Below are 24,011 nucleotides of genomic sequence, written 5' to 3'. Positions count from 1 at the left end.
CCATCTACACAGCAACATTGCAAATATAGATGCCCATATCTGTACATAGTTTTTGTTGAATTAAATATATGCAGGAAGGGAAGAAAATAAAAGTTCTTTTTGAGTGAAACAACTCCTCAAAAAGTTTCAGTAGACATTTCTTCATATATTAGTTTCAGATTACACAACAGCAAATCCACTGTCACAGGACTTGGCCATGCGATACCCCAAAACCCATAATCCATTGTGACACATATACATATATATATAAATATATATATGTATATATATATATGTATTATTCATTTGCAAGATATTTTCTCTTCAATCAATACAGGTTTCCCCGATTAATGCTCTACATAATATGACAAATTTAAAGACTCTGTAACCCATTTTCCTCACACGCAAAAGAGAACGTGATCATCTTGAGCAAGTAGTTGATAATAATAAGGAAGTATCCATTGATTGGAATGTTGAGATGATGCTCTCGTGTCATCTCTGCACTGCGTGGTCCATTTTTATAAAACAGCCAAAGAGGTTATGATTTCTGTTGGGATGAAACGCCTTTCCAGTAGTCTAAAATATCATGCAGGTCCTCATCCTTCGCAAACTGGACTTTCTTACGCAGGGCATGGCCCGCAGCCATGTACTCATCATCTTTGTGCCGTTTGCGGTGCAGTTTGAACTTCTCCCAGATGCTGTGGGAGGGTTTGCAGTAGTATTCCGGACTGGAGGAGTAGCTCAGATTGTGATAGTGGGACGATAGCTGGGAGTACGCTAAGTCTCTGGAGCGGGAGTGAGTGAGAGGCTCCAACATGGAGGATTTGTGGCCGTCGGGTCCCTCCAGCTCCTCTATCTGAGCGTCGGGGTAGGAGTGCCGGTGGTCGCCGTACTGACGCATTTTCTCCGCCTCGGCCCTCAGGATGGCGGCGGCCGGGTTTGCAGAGAGGAGGCTCTCTCCCTTCGGGGAGGTCTTCTCTATGTACTTGGACTCGGAGCGGTAAGGCCTCGGGCTTCGCATGGGCCCCCCCGTGGCGGTGCTGGGCCTCTTTGGCGAGACGTCGGAGGACCGGTGCCTCTGCAGGGAGTGGTGATAGCTGTCCGTGTACCCCGGGGAAAGGAGGCCCGATTTACTCTGCGGGTGTTCGGATATCAGGACGAGCTGGGGCTCGGCGGTGGACACCGCGCCGGATTTCCCTTGAAAAGAGGTGGATTCCGACTTCAGAGCATCTATGCAGTTGTTGATTATCTGATTGACTTTGTCCACCTCTTTTGCGATGGTGGAGATCTCCGCCACCGACCCCTGGCTGTTCCCGGCCATCCCCATGTCGCACTCCCTGCGTTCGTGGTGGTCCACGCCGCGCACGTCCATGTAATTTCCTTTCATCATCTTAGGAGTGTCACTCATCTCCTGGAATTTGTACTGCTCCATTTCAGCCGCAGATGGCAAGTAGGGCATTCGTGCCATGCTCTCGCCGGCCAGCAGCTGCTTCTGCGACATTCGAGAAACGGTCGCGCCCTCGAGCTCTTGTCCGTATTTGAGCTCGATTATGTTCTTCTTCAGGCTGCCGGCTCTTTTGTGCTTTTCGTCTTGCTGGCGCTTTCGACGCAAGCAGTAGTAGACCACGCCCAGGAAGATGACCATGCTGAAGAGGCAGCCCAAAATCGTCATGATGTAGTGAGTGGCGGTCGCGTTGTTCACGTCTCTGGCCTTCCCCTTCAGAGTGCCGGTGGTGATGGTCAGGCAGGTGTGGTTGTGTCTCAGCGAGTTGCGTATGGAACACACACAGTACGTGTAGTTGGTGTGGGGTTTGAGGTTTTTCAGTTCCACGTCCTCTTTCGAAGCTTTCAGGGTTTGAATGTCGCTGAAAAAGCTGTTGTTGTACAGAGACAGGATGTACATCTTCTTGAAGGGGTGAGGGATCTGAACCGTGACGGTGGCGCCTGTGTTCGATACCTGCTTCAGCTTCATCAGAGGGTTCACCTCCACCACGTTGTAGGTGCTGATGGTGATGTCTTCCGGCTCTGTGCCCGAGGGACAGTCTTCCAGCCCGCACAGCGTCAGGTCCGGCGGGGGTGTCGAGGACTCGGTGGGCACGGGGATGAACGGCGTCACGTAGTCGTCCGTGCACACGGTGGTGAGCATGTGCAGCGCGTTGCGAAACGTCGGATTGTTGGGATTCGGGCTCAGTAAGCTGTAGCCGGAGACGCCGGGTGGGGAGTCGCAGACCATCCGCTCGTTCGTCCGGTTTGGGAAAACCGAGAGCCATTTGACAAAACCCAGCAGTTCGCACGAGCAGTTGAAGGGGTTGGTGTACAGCTCGCAGGTGGTCAGTTTGGTCAGACTGGTAAACGTGGACCCGTCCAGCTGCTGGATTCGGTTCATGGAGAGGTCAATGTTCTCTATGTTGGGGCATTCCCAAAAGGCATTGGGTGTCACGGTCTCAATCAGGTTTGCCTGGAGGTAGAGGTACTGCAGCTTTCCTAAACCCCTGAGGACCCCCTCCGTCAGGTTGCGCAACTTGTTGAAGCCCATTTGGAGGACTTGTAAGTTGAACTGAGCAGAAAAGGCCCCATCCTCTATGTAGGAGATTTCATTCTTCGTCAGGTTCAGGTAGGTCAAGTTGGCAAAGCGACTGAGGGCAGAATAATGGATGCTTTTGATTTTGTTTTCATTCAGACGGAGGTCCACAATGGTGCTGTTGATATGCTGTGGGATGGCCTCATAAGGTGGTTGGTTTTGGCTACAAATCGCAAGCCACACAAAGCCCTTTTCACCCTCAATTAACCAGCAGTCTCCGCTGACTCTGCCGATGTTAGTCAAATACACAATGGCTACGGACCAAAACAAGGCACTCATCACCACGCCTGAGCTGCAGGCCATGGGGGCTTCTCTGAGAGTCATGTGCAGGACCCGAAAAAATGAGAGGAGGGGGACGCCGGTGTGGTTTCAGTGCAGCCGCGATCTGGTTGGATTGTCAGCCGGATGTTTAACTGTTCTCTGTAATCCTTTTGTGTGTCTCCTCCTCATTGATGGATGGTATCGTCGCCATGTAGCAATCAGAGCGGTTTGGGGAATTGGCCCGAGTTTCTTTCATTGAGGTTTGCCTGCAGTGAAAACCGCTTCAGGTTGGCTTGTGCTTTTTTCCTCAGAGGTCACCATCATTTAATGGTCTCATCTTACTGTTTCTGCCACCGTCCACCTCTCCGTGTCTCTCGCGCGCGCATGGAGGAATAACCTGCAAATGACAAGAAGACATCGTTGACATTAATTACATTTGATCAGGATAAGAAATACACTCATATTGCATTTGCCGCTTTAGAAACGTCGCATTGGAAGCCTGGTATTCTTGTGCACCGCCTGCCCTCCATGTTCTCGCCCCACCAATTACTGCGTCCACAATTCGAGACGCGTTTGCAGCCCCTGTGGCAGACTCCAATTTAAGGGAACTGTTGGCCAATTACCAGTTGACAGGTTGGGGAAAGCAGGGTCCCTGTTTTCACAGCATTACACACCATTCTGTCAGACACAACGGAGGCTGGCAAATGTTAAGAAGTTGCATTAAATCAATTACACAACAACACATGAGAAGACCCTTTGGATCAATGTATTTAGGATTTTCCGCCCGCTGAAATCCTTGAACACTGATGCTAGAGTGAAATTGAGCACAGGGTGTTCTTGGATGACAGTAAAATGAAATGTAGATCTTTTGTAAAAGGGTTGGCGAGCCAAGGTTATAAAGATTGGAGCAACAAAAATAGCAAAGAGGACGAAAAGAAAAATCTTTCAAAATTCTTTCATCCCCATTTGGCACTTTGTGTTAATCTTGCTGCTCAAATACAAAATGCAGCACACATTTGAACAACCCTAAAAAAACAAACACCACCAAATCAGTCATTATTATACAGCCTTCATCTTGTTATTGTGACAAAGTAATAAACAAAACCTGCTGTTCAGGTTTGTGGTGCACATTATCAATAATAAGGTATTTTTTAGCAAGAGGATGTTCATCCTCCGCCCCGGGTGAAAATGCACGAAGCAGATCAAGGAGAACACTATTTGACGGCGTTAATTAAGTCAGTCACAAGGAGGATATTTAAGATTAGTGTTAACGAATGTATTAATCACTAATTTGTAATTAAGGAGAGTTCAAAATCTACTGGAACTGAATTAAGTAGTATTAATCTAATAAATTTACCAAGTCTGCCTCTGACCAAGGCCAACTTTTGTTGGTGTGGGGGGGGGGGGGTTTCTGTGTTGAAGAACACGGCTCCTCACAACAGCGATAATAGAATGAAATAAATGTGACACTTTATGGCGGAGAGAATACATTTCAACCCCCGCGGTTTGCCATCGAGGACCTGAAGGCCGTTTTATCATGTGGTGGTTTTCCTCACCGCACATCGAGTCGGGGATAAAACACCTGACATCGTTGGGTGATCGGGGGGTCTTACAGGAAGCGTCATGGGACGTTGTTGCACTGAACCATTAATGCTAACTAGCTGTTTTGCGACCCGTATGCTCGACGCCGAGCCGAGCTCCGTGTGTGTTTCTCCTGTTTGCATTATTGCAGTTTGATCCACGGCGCTTCTGGCAGTGAAGCGTCCGTCAGAACCGCTGAGCCAGCTGGACCGCGCCGTGACAAATACCTGTGCTTTCCACGTATCACGTGCACGAACAAACCCCAAAAGTATATTTACTGCCGGTTTGCACATATATACAGACTACGCCAGAATAATAATAATGACACTGAATCTGCTGTTGGGGAAAGTGGGCTTTCCAGCTGGGAATCGTCTCCAACAGTAAACAGTGTGCTGCTCGCTGATAAACTGATAACCGGAGCGCTCAACGTGTTATCTGACGCGTCGTACGTTTGACATAGACTCACTGTAAGCTGGCCTCCGGGCTGAGTTCATTTATTAATCTTTAGCTCAAATTTGCTGTGAATGTGGAAACACGGTTCACTGCTTTTGCTTTACAATTCCCAAACGTGGTAAATGAATGCACGATGCGTGCAGATATGCACAGGTTGCTTTGCTATGTGCAGAATAAATGCTGAAAATCTCTTTTCACGTTAGCGTCAACATGCATGTTTCCGTCTGGACGGCGTTTTAGAACAGAAACCCCTTTTTTTCTGCTCGGCTCACACAATGCTGACAGCTTCAAGGGTGATCCAGTAAAAGCTCCGGTCCGCCATTCAAGCGAGGTAAAGCGAATTAACGAACGCTGTGGTTGGAGGCCACGGCCAACAGAATGCCAAAGGCCGCCGCTACAGAACCACCTTCGCGGCGACAAAAGAGCAGCGGCGGAGGAGCGCTGAGGAGGAGAGACCCCTCGAAAGCCCCCGGGACGGAAACAGGCTGCGAATCAAATGTTCCATGAAATGAATGTGAGAGAAATGCAGCTCTGCAAGGCCACGCGGATCTCGTTGTCGTTCCCGGGGCCCCCGTGACCTTTACCGGCAGAGGCGGACTTCACCTAAAACCCCCCACCCAAATCTCCAGCCGCCCACAGCGCGCCGCCGGTTCAAGACCCGGCGGTGACTAAACGGACGTTTGGGTTTTAACCGGAGAAGTCTCCTCTCGGGTCACGGTGCATTGGCTGGGTTGTGTTTGTCCACAGTGACTCACTGTAGCGAGCCCGCCGCTGACTCACCGCCTCGCCGCTGAAAGCCGTGCATAAATTACAGCCGGGGCTCGAGCCCTGTGCGCGCACACACACACACACACACACACACACACACACACACACACACACAAAGCATGCTCACAACAGTAGTTGACACTGCGCGGGAGCTTCTGCCTGCAGATCTAAAAAATCACAACGCTGCGTCTTAACTCCTGCACTCGTGTCCTAGAGAATCCACAGCGTACGCCAACAAAAAAACAGAACAACCCGCCTGAGGTGTTGAGTCATGCGACAAAGAAAGCAACAAACTACATTAAAATACATCTTTTGGTGCTTTGGTTTCATGCAAATGCGATGATATTGTTTATGTAGATCTCGAAAGGAGCCCGAGGCGTCCAGCCGGGTGTGCTGCCTTTTGAGAGCGTAGGTCTGTTTGTCACCGCAGACCCACTTTCCATAATGGCAGCAATCTGTATGGTCCAGTGCGAGCCCTGAGTGCAGCGGGCCAGAACGCCCGAGGCATCAAAGCTGAGTATATTCCCCTATCAGACACAGGCAGCCATTCCACAGCCTCTTTTCCATTTAGGCTTTATGCGGCGGGTAATGAAGGCTTTTCTCTTTCTGTGGATAACCTATTGAGACCCTGCTCCTTGAACAACGATTCAAACGCCGTCTTGAAAATGTTCCCGCTCCGGTCGCTCAGGGCCTGTTGCTTTTATCGCTTCTGCTAAAGAAATTGTTGCTCGTGAAAGGCGAAACCTTTCAAGGTGGCTGTTAATGTACATAAACAGGGCTCTTTTTTTACACATCCGTAAAGCAACCCGAGTTGAGCAAAGTGTTCGTCCGGCGGTGGCGACAAGCTGCGTCGTACCCCAGGAGGGACGCGAGGCGGACGAGTCGCCCTCGCTTTCAAGAGGAACAATCTCCGGAGCGCTTTCATCTCCGTCCGCGCGCACGTGCTGTACGCAAGCCGACCGCCGCCGCCGCCCCTTCGCCGCCCTCCGTCTCTATCTTATCGATTTTTTTTTTCTGTTCCATCTTCTTTTTGTTCCAAGTGTCAACAAAAAGCGGGACGTGAAAGGATGTGTTTTTGCGGTTTGAGGGCGTGCTGCTCCATTGTTCCTCCCCGCGCTTCCTATCTTGTTCTCGGTGATGGCGCCTCAGTCGGCGCGCGGCTCCGCTCATCCATACCAACGACTGCCCTTTTTTTGATGTCATTGACGATGCTCTTTTTCCCGGGTTGAATGAAAAGTAAGTAGAGATTGGAAGCCAGAAGTGGGGAATCAATTGAGTTTAAATGGAAATACTTCTCCTGGGGAAGGAAAAACATTGTGCTCATTGAGCTGCTGAATTGCTTTGGAGGGAAGAAGGAGGACGGGGGCACGTGTGCTTGTGTTATGTCAGAGGATATTAAACTCATACATTAATTACTCGGGGAATATTGCGTGTAGAATAATTGATCATGGTGATGTTTTTATTGACTAATGTTTGCTAAAGGTTGAGCTAGGAATATTTAAATAATCAATTCATTGTATTTCAAACATTTGTTATTGTAATGTGATTTTATTCTTTGTTTTTAATTAAATTTTCTCCTACATATTTTGCAGCATCACACCCAAACAAATTGCTCTTTATACAGCGGAATGTGACTCCGATCGTGTATTCAGAAGCTATATTTCGGTCATACCAGCTGTCTAAGGAACACTTGATCTAAAGGAAACTAAAAATCTAATCTACATCTAAAAAATGTCACATTAAAAAGAGGTTGTTACTTTTCCTAATAACCAGACTTTTCAGATTCATTGTTTCTGAGTCTAAACGACAGCAGCAACTGCTGCCAATTAGTACATCTAACTAACTTCTACCTGCTAATTGGCTGCAACTAAGCACACGGATGACTCATTCTGTGTGGGCTGGTCTTAATTAATACTAGTGATACATTGGTGCTAAATGTCAAATAACAGAAGCTTTTTGGATAATTAGGGCCAACGGGTGCAAAGGTTGGGCTGACACAGATGAGCGTCGGCATCCTGAATTCGAAACTGGCCTATTGTGAAGTTACATTCAGCCCACTTACCGCTTGTTATTCTACACACGTGTCACACTCCGTAAAACTTTAAATGACTCACTGCCCTGCCGACTCTTGCAAATTCCCAATATCTCACTCTATTGTTCTTCAGTGTATCAAGAGTCCTTCAGCTGGCTCACGACCCAGTATGAGCCGAGCTTGGACCAGAGTACAAAATCTCATTACAAAATAGAAACTTTGGGTGACTCCTCTCAAGGAGACGATGAGCCGCGAGCCGAGTAGCTTCGAGAAAACGCATCGCAGTGTTTGAGACAGACGCTCCTGTGAAACCCTGCAGGAGAATCAAAGCGGAATTAATCAGAAAACAAGGCAGAGGAAAGGTGCGTCCCGCTCGGCATGCACGCCGCCGCCTTCTCAAGCGGTTATTTGGGCCTCGGAGCCGAAGCCTCGTCTGGCGCTTGCCTCTCGCTGCTGGGGTGGTTACGGAAAACTCCCGACTCAGGTGGATTCAACAGGCCGGCTCTTTACGTGTTTATTAAAATCTTATGTTTAAAGAATATGCTGACAAAATCTGCGATAAGACTCACTCCCCTTATCTTTGTCAATTACCTCGCCATGCTGAGTCGAGGTTTCCCCGCCAATTAACCTTCAGAAAATGACTGCGGCTAAATTTTTTTTTGGGGGGGGGGGCGCAGAGCGACGACGTGCTTCTGACTGGCGGGTCAGCCGGCCTCAGTGCGCTGATTGACAGGCTGTGAGCAGGCAAACCATTGATCGGGACATCATCGCATTGAGATCACCCCCCCCCCTCCGCGAAGCCGATCTGAGCCGGTTTGAGCCCAGACTGTCGCTGTGCTCAAAAGCCCCCTGGCAGAGATACAAATGGAGCATTTAATGAGGTAACCTACCTTCACGGGCAGTAATCAGTAATTCAGCCACGGGTAGTGAGTTTGAGAATTTGATGGTGGCGGCACCATGATCCGAGTTTTGTTAATGTGTGTGTGGGAGTATGGATGGCGCTGAGGGAGATGCGCTCATCATCATCGGATTTGGGAGGGAAACGGGGAGAGATAATGACTGTGTTTGAACTTCTGAGCGGCTTTTTTTACAGAACCCGAAAGGAGACAACCAGTAAAACCGCCTCTGTCTCGAAGGGGGAAGTCGTTGTTTCCGACAAGGCAAATTCTCCCGGGCTCCATAAAGGGCGGCGGACGCTACGGCGAGCTGGTGCCTCACAATCACAGGAGTGAAGCGCTTCTTCCGGGCCGCAGAAGGAGGTCTCGACGCAAGACGACGGGTACATCGCTGGGAAGGTTTTTCATCCCAGTCAGGGAGCAGGATGCAACAAATAAAGGCCGGCACATTAGTGGGGATGAACACACATAAAACGCTCCGATAACATTGTGTCAGGATTTGCATTTTTATTGCTGTTGTCCATTTTAATTTACCTCCACGGACGCACCAAAGGGGAAGAGGGAGGGTTTGCTTTGCTGATTTTTGAGAAAGAAAACAACATTTTTTTTATTCAGAGGAGAATGATGGTAGTTTGTAGGAAAAAAAGACTCCCATTGTGCCTCAGTGGCTCGCGCATGTTACGGTGTTGTCACGGCTGTAACAATGCATTCACCTCCCCTTCGCACATGCCTCCTCGCTGGCAGGGATTCCATTAGAATACATCATTAACTATTTAAAAGAGCAGAAGCTTTAATGAGGTTTCCAACATTGATTACACAAGCCGTTAATATAACACAAACCAACCAACTGTCCGTGTTTCCCACGATGCTCCTCAGCCACGCTGCGTTTTTGCCCACTTCTTGTAAAATACCTGTACGAGGGTGTCCAGTCAATAAATGTCACCTGTGCTCTAACGTACCAAAGAGACGAGGAGGAGTCAATTATCATCCTACATCAAAGTAGAAAGGTCAGATGACAAGATATATCGCACAGCAGAGCAACCTGCTTTAACCGCATTATTTAATATGTCCAGTTGTCGACCCGTCTGACCCAATATGTGTTTTCTATTAAAGAATCTTGATTTCCATATCAGTACAATATACAGATTTGCTCCCGTGTCACCGCTTCGCCTGTTGATTTAATTGCTTCATCCCTTCCTGAATAACAAGCAAAACGCAGCGGCTGCGCCGCAAACCCGGATCGCGGATTGATGGGAGACAAATGGCGTCCGAGACGCGGATCGATGACACGTAGCAGATTTATTACACCTTGATATGTATTTTCCCGGAGCCACCTGGGTGAGGGATTGTTGGTCCTGACACCTCGCCGCCCAAGTAGGACAGTTAGACGCCGATACTGATCTGTCATCCATTTGAGGCGCGGTTTCCAGATGTAGCGCTGTCTTCTGAAAAGGACGCGAGGTCACTGCCGGTTGAACAGAAGTAACACAGCAGGGTGTGATGTCAATTTATAGAATTTAAAAAGTTAAATAACAAATAATCAAGTGAGTCGGAGAGATTAAAAAGTAATAAAAGGCAAATGGTTTATCAAATGATACCCGGACAAAATGAATCTCGTTTGAGTCTCTCATCTCGTCATCATCGTTATCTTTCAGACCAAAGGAAGCTTCTAAAGAAAATCACTAAACAAGATTCAAAGCGCCAAAAAAAGATTCTGTACCTGAGTTTTAGCTGCTCATTATAAACACAAGTCACGTCATTACGCTCACCTGATGTAAACCTGGTTCACCAGCATACTTTATTACTTTTCATATTTCATATTTCAGGACGTTGGATAACGTTAGATGTGTAAAGACACACAAAAGAAATGGAGGGGAGGCTTCGAGGAAAGGAAACGGCAGCAGATGGCCAGAGATCCTCCTTTAAAGGAGCGTCGCCTCAGGTTTGTAATCCTTCTCTGTGGGCGATAAAGCCTCAATCATCTCCTCCTGTCTCACTCAGGAACGCGCCTGAAACATGTGCGCCGACCGCGCAGTTATTAAAAACCGCGGAGACCTCCAGTCCCCCCCCCCCCCGAGGTCTGACTGAGTGAGTGGCATGTAATAAGAGGGGAGAGCCGAGGTGTCACGGATGGAGGAAAAGCCCCGTCACGCCGGTGAAAAGGTGACGCGGCGCCGCGGAGAACCGGTCTGTCGGCTCGTAATGAATGGCCGACAGGTGTCCGTCAGAGCCGCGAGGCCCCGTCGTAACTCCCGTTTCGCTCTCTCCATTATTGCCTTTCTCATTGCTGTGCGCGGCGTTTATTACCACCGCGTAGGAGTTCCTCGCGTTGATGTGCTGTGTGCGTTATGTGGGTTCCAGAAAACATGTATTTTAGAGACTGTTGTTTAATTGTAATGCTATTTTAAACACAAAACTTCACACATTTGATCATCTTGGAGACAGAATTCCAGCTTACTTAGCAGCTAGCAGCTAGTTTAGCATAGCGGTGCTGTAAGTGGTCCGTTTGCCAGTAACTCCTCTGCGCAGTTCTCGCCGTGTGTCGCGTCTCTGTTTGTTTTACTTCCAATGCAAACACCTCCATCCATCTTCAGCTACCGTCTCGCTTTCTCCGATCTAACGGACTGCAGCTAGCGGGCGTTTCGTTCCCGCGTAAACCGGAAGAAAACAAAGGTACGTAAACTATGTTAAATATATTTAGTCGCATTAATCGCGGCCACATTAATCGCATAGATTAACGATTTTGGACCCCTCATCTTTTACAGGGCGAAGTCTTTAATCAGGGCGGCCGTGTTTCTTGTCGACGATTCCCTCGTCACTTAATTAATGGACTGTGAAGTACATGAAGGCGGAGGACCGGCGGGGCGGGGCGGGAAGTTGGGCTCCTCGGCGGACGAAGGGTTAAATCCCTTCGATGAGGAGGGAGCCCAATTATTGTCGACCACACAGATGTTTTATTAACACTTGATGTGACCAGTTTAAGGCTCCCCCGGGATCCGTGTCTCTCACCGGCTAATCCATGATGCTCTTTACGGTAATCCGTTCAAATAACTCTTCTCTAGTACCATCAATTAGGAATCAGGCCCGACGGAGGAGCTGACGCTGGGCAGCTTGATGGGGATGGTGCTGCTGCTGCTGCGACCCGGACCCAGATAATGACGAAGCACCAGAGACCTTCAGCAGCGTCTGTTTCCTCCACGATTTTTAGGTTCAATAATCGTATTATGTTGCAGAAAAAGGTTTGCTTAGTTTCATGCTGTCTATCGCCACGACTGACACTGTTTCTTTTTTATGGCTTTTCGCAAATGAAACCAGCGCAGTAAAACAGCCTTATTTTGCTGATGTTTTTGATGAATTAAGTCCATTGATTAATGTTATGATAAAATCGGTGAATTGGACAAAAGGAAAATGTTCCTGACTGAGTGCCGGTGTTTCTTACTGTGGGCTTTTCTTCCTGTATACTTCACATATATCTACACTATGAATTATGAGTCCTCCTTAAAGAATACTGGTCTGGACACTTTTTCTTATCAAATAAAATAATTAAACTGGGAGTTTTTTGGTCCCTCTCCGGCTCACAGACTCGCTAACTTCCATGAGCAGCAGCACTACATCTTCAGTTCTAATGACAGCGGCGAGAGACCCGCCGGAGCTCTTTCATGGGTTGCCAAACTTGTTTTAGAATGGCAATAAGTTGTTTGGCTGGTTGTGTTGCACTGTGCATGGAGAGTTTTTCATATTTATGTTGGTAGAGTTGGTGTGGCAGAAATGTTTCTGGACAGTTGGACAGAAGAAGAATCCCTTTGGCCCCACTTGAAAGGCACGGAGGATTAAATCAAAGTCACTCAATTGATCCGGCCCTCAAACACACGTCTGATGTGTCCAATTGGGTTTTTTTTTTTACACTTGAAATGGGTCCAGATGCCTGTTCTCATGTGATTATCAAGACTAAGGGAAAGGCTCATTGTCTCTCAACTTCTAGTTCAAATTAAAATGACACACAGAAATGAGAAATGCATCAAAAGTACAATCACGAGGACTTCTTTTGTTCCTGATGACTCCAGAACCCCAAATTGAATATCAACTTAAGTGCTTTTTGGCAGAAGTCACACACTCGATGTCTCGACGCGAGCTGATTTAGAAGATGATGCACAAAGCACTGAATGAATCATCTTCAGTCTTCATTGTCTCTGTAGAGCTTTGCTACCACTGAATGGCTGCTATTATCTCGCCTATACTTTTTGAGATTTGACTGCTGGAGTTTCATTTTGGCTTAATGGCCACATCAGCGCAGACCGAGTCAGGTTATTGTTTTCCGAGTTGGAATTACTGCTATTTTTTAAATGAAAGAGCAGATGTTTATAACTACTCCGACTGCCCCGTGAGGTGGCATCTCTCACTTCACAGCGACATGAACCGTGGATGTTTACCTCCGAAGAGTTTGATCTCACTTTGATCACATGAGAAGTTAAACACCAAGAATAAAGTGTTGCCTTTAAACCGACGTCTACTGCTGCTGGCGTGCGCCTGGTTGAAGCCAAAGGCCCTTTTTTACCGTATAGGTCGTGCACCACCAGCTGGTTGGACTTGGGTCATATTACAGCAGAACAAGGACTCAAGCATTCATTGACATTTGCAGACGTATGATTCTACATTTCAGCAGCACGGCCTATTAAAAGACCAGATGACGTGTCCTTTGAGTGACTCGCCTTTGCCGCTGTTCTCGTCATGTGTATTGAACAGTGGATTAGCAAAGGATTCTCCCTGATCCTCTTACGGGGTGTTTACTCATGCAGAGCTGCAGTTGACTCCACAAGAGGAAGAAATACCTGCACTCACCTCGGGTATCTGGGTTGGAATCGGCGGTGTGAGAAAGCATCCCTGGTGACCTCCTGCAGCGCCGACGTTTCACCGATCGCTCCTTTTGAAATTGACGACAGAGAAAGATATCGATAAGTTTCATTTCAAGATGTTTTCTCGAGCCACTGCTTTTGACCGGACACAATGCATTCAGTGGAGGCGACCTTCCTTCGCCGCTTCCGTCTCGGAGTTGAATTCAGCAGCATGAATGTTCCCTTTTTCTCTTTTCAAAAGTCTGAACCACTTCATTAACCTTATCTGGCAAGCAAAGCTGATGAAAGTCTGTGTTTCAGTGTCCGGTCTCGCCAAAGTTAGTTTTACTAATTAATCAAATACGCCCTACGTCCTCCCCCTCCCCCCCACCCTGAAGGGAATGTGCTGCACAAATTGCACGCGGGAGTTTACATGGCCACGACTCTATGCATTTTCATTGGTAAGTTAAAAGCTGGACGAAGCGAAGCTTCCTGCTCGGGAGGGATGGATGTTTTGTATTCACTACAATAAATGAAACAGAAATGAAAGACGATTCATCTCTTCTCCATCTTGCGTCCCCGCTCTCTTAGGATTCTATTCTCCACAAGCGCTCAACGATGCAAAGCCGCAAATTTCCCACGCTACATACAGCACATATTAAATATCCGCGCAAGACGAGCTCCAGATTACTGCGCAATCAGTATTCACGTTACTGCTCCGGCGAAACAATTCTGTGCTCTCCACCCCCTCGTGATTCAGAGTGCGCGGCATGAAACGCAGCGGCGAAATTCAATCTCCAGCAATCGCTGGTGGAGATCTGCAAAATGGTTCGATTTTCCCTTAAATGAGAGCACAATAGATAATGCGATTCAATTAGCTGCTAAAGCTGCTATTTGCATCTCGGTGAAAGGGGTGATGGTTTAAGTGGCCCGAGGCAGCTGCCTTTGGGCAAATGCCCGAGACAACACAAAAAGCAGCGGAACCGAGAGAAAAGGCGAACTCGGCAGTCTTCAGCGGTATTCTTTTAATTACTCGTCATAATGACTCCATTTAGCCGTTCAATGACCCATTTTAGGGCATTGAACGGGCATGGGAAGCTCTCTGTCCTTGGCAGGGACCGTCCTGCAGCTGCCCCGGGCCTGCCATGCTTTAATCCAGAGGGCACCCTCCCCCCCCCCCCCCTCCTCGGGGCTTTAAAGGGTTTGCGTGTTTTGAAGAACGATCGTATGAGGTTCTTATCTATAGTCCGTTTTTTAACGGTGGATTGCGGTAAAACACACGTGGAGGCAGAATGATATTCTGCTGTAGACGGGGGGCAGCAGGAGAACCGTTTTGTAGCCGACGAAATCAAAAGTGTGCTGCAAATGTTCAGAATATTTGTTCAACAGAGAACGGAATAGAAAGTTAAATTCATCTGTGTGATTTTGGTGCATAGATACATATTATTTTCTCTTCTGTTCCCCGTCGGTAATCGGCTGTCTGGCGGCAAGATGAAGGCGAGAATATTGCAGCTACATTAGAGTGTAATATTGATTCCTTTAGGGGGCTGAAATTGAATAGCGGACATTGTTCTGCTCCAGTGCTGATTCTCCTCTCTGTTGCTCCAAATGGGATAAAGTCAGAAGGTACATACATGTACAGTGACGTGTTAATAACGAAAAGCCGGTGGATGCTGCATTAATATCTTAATTGCTCCTCATAAGACGTGTCGGCTCGGAGGAGGAGGGACGGATCCCATATGGTTTTGAGGAGCTGACGTTTCTGGCACGTCTGCAGGACGCTGACCCAGAGCATTGAAAGGTTGAGCACCGGCACCGCGTGACCGACTCGGCCCAGCTGCTGAGGCGGCGAGGAGGAGCGCACGTGGACGTTAGGACCGAAATAGCTCGCCGGAATCAATCAGAATTGAAATCGTGGCCAATTTGTTTTGTCGCTAATCAACTTTCTATGAGACGACTTCCGTCACACAGTAGTAATATTCAGTTATCGTGCTTAAAGGATGTTTAGGTTAATTTCCGATAATCTGGGCAAAAAAAATCCAATTTGGAACACGTGAGCAGAGGGATCGGCCGTGTGTATTTATATTTGCATGAATAAAGAAGTCAAAGTATGCAGAAAAGAAGTGACCTGGAGTCAATGCATGTGTGCCCCCTCGTCCTCTGGTGCACCATCTTGTGCCTCTTCATTAACTGAGGAGATTAGTGAGCTTAAGTGCTCCACAGAGTGAAGGCCTCACATTCAGAACAACAACAGCAGAGAGTGAAATCGGCCATGTGGTTCCAGCATCTCGTCCCCGAGCAGACGTTACTTATACATGAGACAATGCTGAGCTCATTAAAAGCAGGAGGTGTTCCAAAAGTAGGATTGTCAAGAAGATCTCTTCCACATTTAAATACACCGCTGGCATTTTGGTCATCATGATGACCAAATCATCATGAATGCTTTTGATTTAACGTCATCAGGTTTAGTTTCAGATTCAGTTTCAGACGAAAGCGCAGCTCGCTCGGTTGTTTGTATGTTAACAATTCCAACTGTTTCCAACTGTGAACCTCCTCCAGCAGAAGTACGTTCCCCTGGAAAGTGTAAACGATGGCGCAGTTTGTAATTATTGGCGCAGTTAGATGATTTATTGATCTAATTGGAAACCGGTATAAGTGCCTATTGCAAGTCCTTTGTTTTGTCTGCTGATCAGTCCGCAGCATGTTTGATTTCCAATAATGTAAGTCAAAGAAAGATTCCCGCGCTCGATGAGCCGGCACCATAAAACATTTGTCCTTTTGGCTTGAACGCTTAAAAAGATCTGCACATCAGAAGTATCTCCTGGAAAGGGAAGCAGAGCCACACATGCATTTCTTCACAAGGACGGGGAGGAAAGTCAAATTCAGCATTTTGAGTCGAGCTCTGAGGAAACTATTTTGAAAATGAAAGAGGTTTAAATGTAGCAGATGCAACTGTAAAGTGGATGCAAACTGTTTACAAGAAGATACGACTGCGGCTCTCAGAGTTTGACTCCTCGGTGGATCCGGTGAGCAGCAGATGGAACCAACAACCAGCAGCAGAGAAAGTTTCCTCAGAAATGTGCTGACCTCGGCACACAAATTCTGTTTGGTACATGTGAGGGGGGAAAAAAACATAGACCGGTGAACTTCTTCATATTGTATTGTAATATAATGTTTTAACCTGCGTTGTTGTAGCAAGAGAGGATAAATCTCAGTGGTTAAGCGGTAGGAAGGGACACATGGTTGGCTCCTCGCGTGGCGCACTTCAGTCAGAGTAACCCGCATCGGATCATCTTGACACAATGACAAGGTTTAGGTGGCGAATACATCTGCTTTACGCTCCACGGACCCCGAGCTGCCAATCAAGGGGCTCTTGCGAGATGCTGAAGAGGGTAGAAAAGTACATCTGCACAACCTGGAGCACGAGGCTGAGCAGCGCCGTGGTGTAGAACCATAATCACACCAAACAGATCCGGCGGAATGGCGGTGTTACATCGGGATGTAATATAAACGCTGGTGGATCCAATTGATCGTGACAAAACCGAACCGGAGGCGGAGTTATTCAGTTCACATGGTATTTTCTAATCTAATGTGAGGTTTGCATCTGAGTGACTCCGAGAGCCTCAGTAAAGCCTGAAGGTGTCGGAATGGAGAAGCAACGCGGCTACTTTCCCCTTTGGAAACACACAAACAACAAGCCTCGGGCAAAGCTACACACACACACACACACACGCACACACACACAGAAGGCTTCCATTCAAACACTTGGCCATGCGCATGCGTTTGCACACAGTAAAGTTTGAAATTGCCTTCCTAAAAATAGACATGCGGTAATACTTACTGTAGCCTCAACCATAGCAAATGCTATCTACAGTAAAAAACACATTTGGAGACAGAATGGGTTTCCTGATAGCTTAATGAAAGCAAGATACTGGTGTGCTATTCCTTCACTCATTCAATATTTAACTAGCATGGCATGCTTTCTAGAGCACACATAATTATGTTGTAATGGCTCTGCAGGAAAATAGAACATGGCTGCTCGTGGACTTAACGGCGAAATGACTGTGTGGAGGCTTTCTGCCGCACGGAAAGAGAAAGGAACCGTATGAGACGCAGGGTTTTCTTTGCTATGAATGTGCACATCTCAAGTTGAATTGTGCACGCTGCCTTAAATAGATGCAAATATTCAGTCGTATAGTGGCTCGACAATTTAGGTGATTTAAATTGTTAATGATTCTGCCAATAAGCCACCTTCTAGTCATATACTCTACACACTGAATACTTTATTTTCTGTATAATATTTCTACTATTATTGGATGTCTTCACAGATAGTGAAGGGACTGCATGAGAATCACTGGGTCGGCATGAGGTGATCATGAATAATTTTGATTAAAAAGTAAGGCTCTCCCCATTGTTCCCTTTATTCTGTTTGGTCCCCTCCACATTTAGAGAACAGCCATAACATAGAAAACGTATTTGCTGGACTTGTGTTTTTATAGACAGGGTCAGAAAACCCAAACTTAATTAAAAGTGCTTCAACGGTAATGAGGTGAAAAGCAGCGTCATGCTCGGTCTGCTGGGGCCTGATACGGAGGCCCCCCCCCCGGGGGCCCTTTACGGTCCTCGTGAGACGCAACGTTCCGTCGACTAACGCCTAACCAACCCATCTCCACCGTCGTCAAGACGGCCAGAGCCGGTGTTGCCGTGACGACGCGTCCCGAGACCTATGGGCCGAGGTGGGCTGCGAGCGACGGACAGCCTTCAAGTTTTCTGCCTCGTTTCCCGTCTCCTCTGCGTTACGGCACAAACGCACACGCAAAACATCTATTTTTCATTTGATCCTACGACAGATATCACGGATATGAAATGAAATCAATGTACGGACAAAAATAAAAGACTGCAGCATTTCAGATTCCCGAGGTGAGAAGTAAACATGCTTTTTGCAGATCGAGACCCTGAACTGAGAAAGTATAAATGGAAACCACTTCATTCTGTCTGCCGGTATTACCATGACAACTCATTCCTGCTAGAATCTAGGATCCTTTTGATGGTGTGTTTGAATTCATGTTGCGAAGGTGTAGCCATCATTGCTATTATTTGATGATATAATATTCTCCTGACCATCTTTAATGTTGTCCCCGTGTGGAAACCTCGTTCCAGCGGTGCGTTCACAATCTATACCTAACCCTAATCCTAACCCGTTCTGGGGACAGACCGGACCTACGCAGGCCGGACACCTAATAAGTAGCCGTAAGCTGCGGGGTGTTTAGTTTCGCCCGGGGAATCGTTCGTTACGCGCTGGATCTTTCTGCCTCGTACAGTAGTCTCCTCTTTGCTCTGAATAGTGAAGAACAGAAACAGGAGTGTGTGAGCGAGAGCGGCCCGTGCACACTTGCATGTGGATCAGCGAGCGATGTTCTGTTCACCATTGTCCATCAGGAACGTCTTGTGAAGCACCGTAATGACTTTTATTCCGGGTCAAAGTCAGAGCTCTTGAGTGACACGGCTGGGAATTAGTTATTATCTGGAATAAGTGGGCCGGAATGATGAGGACGACAAGAGCAACAGTGGATCTGCACGGTTTTACTCCACTGCCTTTGATGCTTTCAGCAGATTTTCTTTGGGGGGGGGAGAGGGCCTTGTGTGCTGGTACTCTGGGATGGACGGAGACCCTGGAGAACACGTGCACGCCGAAAACAGACTAATGCACGGAGGCTCTTTCAGCAAAAGAAAGGCCACATGCTACACGGTGCACTTTCATCTATGCAGATGCGTGAAGTCATGTAGAGCACATGCCGTTCCTGTTCAGCAGGGATGACGTTCACTATCTCTGAATATTTAAAAGGAACTATGGACACTTTGTTTGTCTTTCTTTGCGTCTAGACGCCGCCGAGGACGGAAAGCCTTTTCTCTGATACTTCCACTGCAACACAAATGGTGCATTAAAGCGCTGATGTCGCAGTGCAACTTCTGCCCCGCGGCTTCCTCTTAATTCCAAATAAAGATCATATCAAGAAGCAGCGGCAGAACATCTCCAGCAATGCTACCACGATTAAATTAAGACCTGCGGCGGAGCAAAATATCAACAGCATTCATTTGAAATGGGTCCTGTCATCAGTGCCGTTGAGACACAAGTTCAAACTGTGATTGTGAGTTCACCCTCACACAGAGAGTCACCCTGGGGGGACTCTCTGTGTGTCCAGATGAGTGTGAGGTCCACGTAGCTGCAGTGTCTATACGATAACATGGAAGCCCGCCGTGTGCAGAGCGCCGCCACGGCGAGCAGTTTGCAGGCTCGCTCAGCTGCAAGTGCTGCAGAACGTCCAGTGTGTTCATTATTTAGCCGGTGTGGTCGGCGTTCCAACCTCCTGCTCACTTGCTCTTGTTCATTTGCACATTAAACAATGGGGAACGCTGAGAATATATTTGAGTCGCTGACTCATGAATACGGGATTATTCAGACCTCGTTTTTATAGTGGCGCGAGCCGCAAAGCCCAAGGAAAATCCCTCCCGACCCCTTCCAGCCTCCTTTTCCAGGTGAGGGCACTTAAATCTCCCTGCATCCCGGCCCGCAATGAGCCCATTCAATAAATCACAGCAGAACGCTCCTCCTTGGACGCTGCAGACGCTAAGGCAGCACAACCAGTGGCGGAGAGGAAGGGCTGTGATGACTCAGCAAACTCTCTGGCGAAGGAGGCCTGCTCGCGCTCTCTCTCTTTGCAGACGTAAGTGATGCACGTGAGAGTTGAGATCGGTGCAGAAAATCACCCCCGATTCCTGCAATATGAGTGACGATTAGAGTAATTGGCTCCTTTGACGGAATTGAATAATTAAAAAGGGAAAATGAACAGACATCATCTATAATACAAAGAGTAGAAAGTAACTGGAGATACGAGCGGGACAGGGCATTGTTGTCCGCGAGAGAGCCGGTCAAGAAAAACTGACCGGTGGGGGTAAAATTTCACGGTTCAACTTACAAAGTACAGCGGAGAGTCTGGAAAACGAGCCTCTAAATCAGCGGCGCTCGGCGCTTGCTTAAGACCACGTAGCACGTGGAGCTAATTCTATAAACGGTAGATGAGAACAACCTGTGCACTGCGGCTACTTCCCCTTTTCCTCAAGCAGCACTCATGGGATGGGTTGGGTAAGAAGCGGAGCGCCTGCGCGGAGGCCATTATTCAGTGGCTTCATATTGATGGGTCTTGCCAGGGTTGATTCATTAGAGGGTTTGAGTGCGGCTGCTAATGTACTTTGGATGTGGTGAAGCAGTCGGTCCCCTGCAGGCGTTCTGCTCTGCAAAGGGAAGGGAACGTTTAGACGTACCAGGACGTTACCCTGCGTGTTATTAGAAACAGCTTGTAAACGTGCGTTGTGTTTTCACTGAACACATTATGGGAGGAATGTGCGTAATGAGTTATAAAATAAAAAAATAAAAAAATCACCTCCATTATCTGAGTCATCCAAGATTCAAAGTTGTTATTAAATTCTGAGTAGCAGCCAACTCACTACCCGGAATTATTCACTCAGTTGTTCAAGCAGAATTAATTCCACCACCCAAACTTTTTGTAAGTGCTTATTAAAGCACATTAACCTTGTGCACTTAGGCCTTACTTTTTCATCGATGTGCTCGCAAAAGTGCTGTTTTTTTTCAAAAAGATTTGTCATTAAGAGCTTGTTATTAATTCTGTTTCAATTCTTTTTCCACTTCGACCAACATCATTTCAAGTCTTACTGGAATTACTGGTTTGCTGCTAAGTGCGTTTGGCGAGGTGGTTGTTGCATAACAATAAAGGGGGTGCAATAGTTTAAAACATCATTCCAAAATATGAGAACGTACAATAGTACGAACAGAACAAATGAAGAGTGTGTCAAGTGTGGTGTAGAGGGAAGAGTTGAGCAGGAATGTGCAAATACAATGTGTGATTACAGTGACAGACTTATCTGAAACACAATTAGCTGATGAAAGTGTATTTATATGTGTGACATAGACCAGAAAAGGCTACGACGATGACACTATTTCATTTATGGTCCATTGAGCAAACTTTATGTCAGTGAAACTTGTGCTGACGCCTGATTAAATTAACCTCTTAACTCTGGGAAATAGGTCACTAAATTCGCCAACCACACTGTTTTCAGGGTAATTAAATGATGTCAGTTGCACAGGGAATTTATCTTAAATGACGATGGTTCATCTTTCGAATCGGATATTAAGCAGCTCGTCTAAAAGGCCGCAGTGCGGTTTCTCTAAAACAGCTTTTCATAATTCAAGTTAACGAGTGAAATTTCTGCTAATACGTCAACTTCATTAGCATGCAACAGCTCTGCTATGAAAAAACATGGAAGACGGCCTGCTGTCTGCTGTGATGGATTACCAATCACAAGTAACACGAACCCCCACAAAGACAAATTCACCTGAGGCAGAGATGATTGAAAGGACTTCATCTAAACAGGCTGACGGGTTTGGATTCAAGCCGACCGTTAAATAAAGATTCTAATGAACTGAGGCAAAACCAACACAGGTTATTTCGTCATTTGGGGAGTATTTTGTCAAACAAACACATCAGATCAATGACTCAAGGAAAAGTGTATCTGTCTCTATATTTATAAGTAGAATATTGGTCATTAATGCCCAAACAACCTCTGATCTCTGAATTCTCGCCAGGATGTGGAGGGAAAACTTGGATGTTGGGAAGAAATGAAGACTTGCAACATCTGTAAATGTCCGATCGGCATCAGGCGGCACGTTGAGACTAATGTCTCATCGCTGATGCCGAGGCACAGACGCAGTTTGGTCAACTCTGTTGGAATTCATGTTGGTGCTGAGCTCATGCTGAGGATTGTAGCAGGCTGACGACATTTGCATCTGTCACAGCAATTGATTTAATGTTCTTCTTTGGGGTTTATCAATATGTTGAAATATGCAAATGAGCTTTTTGTCAAATACATTTTCTTGAAATCAAAAATCTGTGTCACAGCAGTTGAATGTATTCTATCTACAGCAGACAAACTGCCGTGTCCGTGTCTGTAGATCTCCCCCAGAGATCACTGTAGATCTCCGTAATCCTGCATCTATGGTTTGGGTCGCTCATCAGGAAGCTCAATTCCCTCTTTCAGATGTTCGATTGAGTCCACCGAGTGCTCCACAAAGCCGGCTTCTCTATCTCTTCCTGCTCTTTGTGGGAGCCTCTTTCTTACTGTCGGGAACATCAGTTATTTTCGCTGCTGGAGAAAAGATGTCCGAGACGAAAAAAGGAAGAAAAAAACACTCTGAAGGTCTAATTTGTTCCGACAGGTCAACCGTCCTCTTCATCTTCTCTGCTGATGTAACGTTTCCATGGTTTGTTTTTTTCCGTGTTCTTTTTCTCCTCCTGGCAGTTTGTCTAAGAGACGTTTCTTCCCCTCTGCATCCGAGTTTCTCCTCCTGTCGACTACAACACAACGCACAACTCCCTTTTCTTTACCCTGCTCTCTTCTCCTTAGTTTTGCATTATTGAATGCGCTCTCCACTCTATAAGGATCATTTCCTGACTCACTCATGGATTAAAAGTCTTGCCTTCGGTGCTCAATGATAACTGTATTTTTTTAAATTTATTTTCCCACTTATTTTGTGTCTACCTAACTAATAGAGACAACAATTTCTAAAATTGGACAAGTATTGATCGAGAGCGCTGGGGACAACCGCTGCTAATTGGCTGCTATATAATCTTGTCAGGACACTACGGAACCTTCATTCAATAATAATGCGTTTTTTTTGTCCCCCATTAGTCATTTGGACACAGAGACATTGGAAAATAGGGTCTAGGTTGAAAAATATCAAAGTTATCCTTTAATGCCTCGTAGAGAAACGCTTGCACAGCAGAACAAGCTTGACAAAATAATAAAGTCATACGCAATGAGTGACTGAGCTAAATATAAGAGAGAGCCAGCAGCCACGAGGTCGTACATCACAGCGCTAAACACTGCAGGTAGGATGCTCAGTCAGTACGAGGGAGACTGGTACCCGCGATGTGGAAGCGGCTTTCATCGCAACGCTTCAACATGGAAAGTACGTAGAGAAAACCAAATGTTGAATATGGGTTCGTATCACCAGCACGTCGATCGATCGAACAGAAATCGTGCCGTCGTGTTCTTTCCTGCCACAACGCACGAGACGAACGTCACTGTTTTCTGAATCAGCGTTTTACGATGAGTCGTGTGGAGGATTTCCCCCAAACGGATCTGGTCATCCCACACGGGAGATGTGCTTTTCTTGCAAAAGAAACAGTATCCGCTCAGTCACATGACTGACTGACGTGTCACGTGACTAGCGGGTTACAAGCGACTTGGGAGCCCGACAAAAATCCACTCATATTTTCATTGGCCGTCCAACACCAACAGGATTTCAGGACGGTTTCAATTCTTTTTTTAATTTTTTATTCTATTGTTGAATAAAGTGACAGATAATCGGAATCGGCAGCATTTTTGGAATCACAGCTTCGCGTCTTTTGGGCTGAGTAGAGTAGAACAAACCCGCGGAGAAACAGTGCTTGCTTGTGGGAGCGATCGGGGGACGGGGGGACGGCGTCTCCGGCGTGTGGACCTGGCGTTGCTGCTCTAAAGCTGCACTTCCCGCCTTCCTCTTGTGCAGT

General features: G+C 46.9%; 1 protein-coding gene across 1 annotated transcript in view; it reads right to left on the bottom strand.

The window, feature by feature from the left end:
• Positions 1-295: 295 nt before the first annotated feature.
• Positions 296-24,011, bottom strand: part of elfn1a (extracellular leucine-rich repeat and fibronectin type III domain containing 1a) — a 41,699-nt gene continuing 17,983 nt past the window's right edge. Inside the window, exons 2-3 of the mRNA XM_040191197.2 lie at positions 13,391-13,472; positions 296-3,218 (exon numbers count right to left, since the gene is read on the bottom strand). Coding sequence (XP_040047131.2) covers positions 518-2,884 — 2,367 coding nt within the window. The 5' untranslated portion in view covers positions 2,885-3,218; positions 13,391-13,472 and the 3' untranslated portion in view covers positions 296-517. The remainder of the gene's footprint in view (positions 3,219-13,390; positions 13,473-24,011) is intronic.

Source organism: Gasterosteus aculeatus, chromosome 11, assembly GCF_964276395.1.
Source record: "Gasterosteus aculeatus chromosome 11, fGasAcu3.hap1.1, whole genome shotgun sequence".
Taxonomy (NCBI): domain Eukaryota; kingdom Metazoa; phylum Chordata; class Actinopteri; order Perciformes; family Gasterosteidae; genus Gasterosteus; species Gasterosteus aculeatus.
The sequence above is the reverse complement of the archived record's forward strand: the minus strand, read 5'-3'. Positions and strand labels throughout refer to the sequence as shown.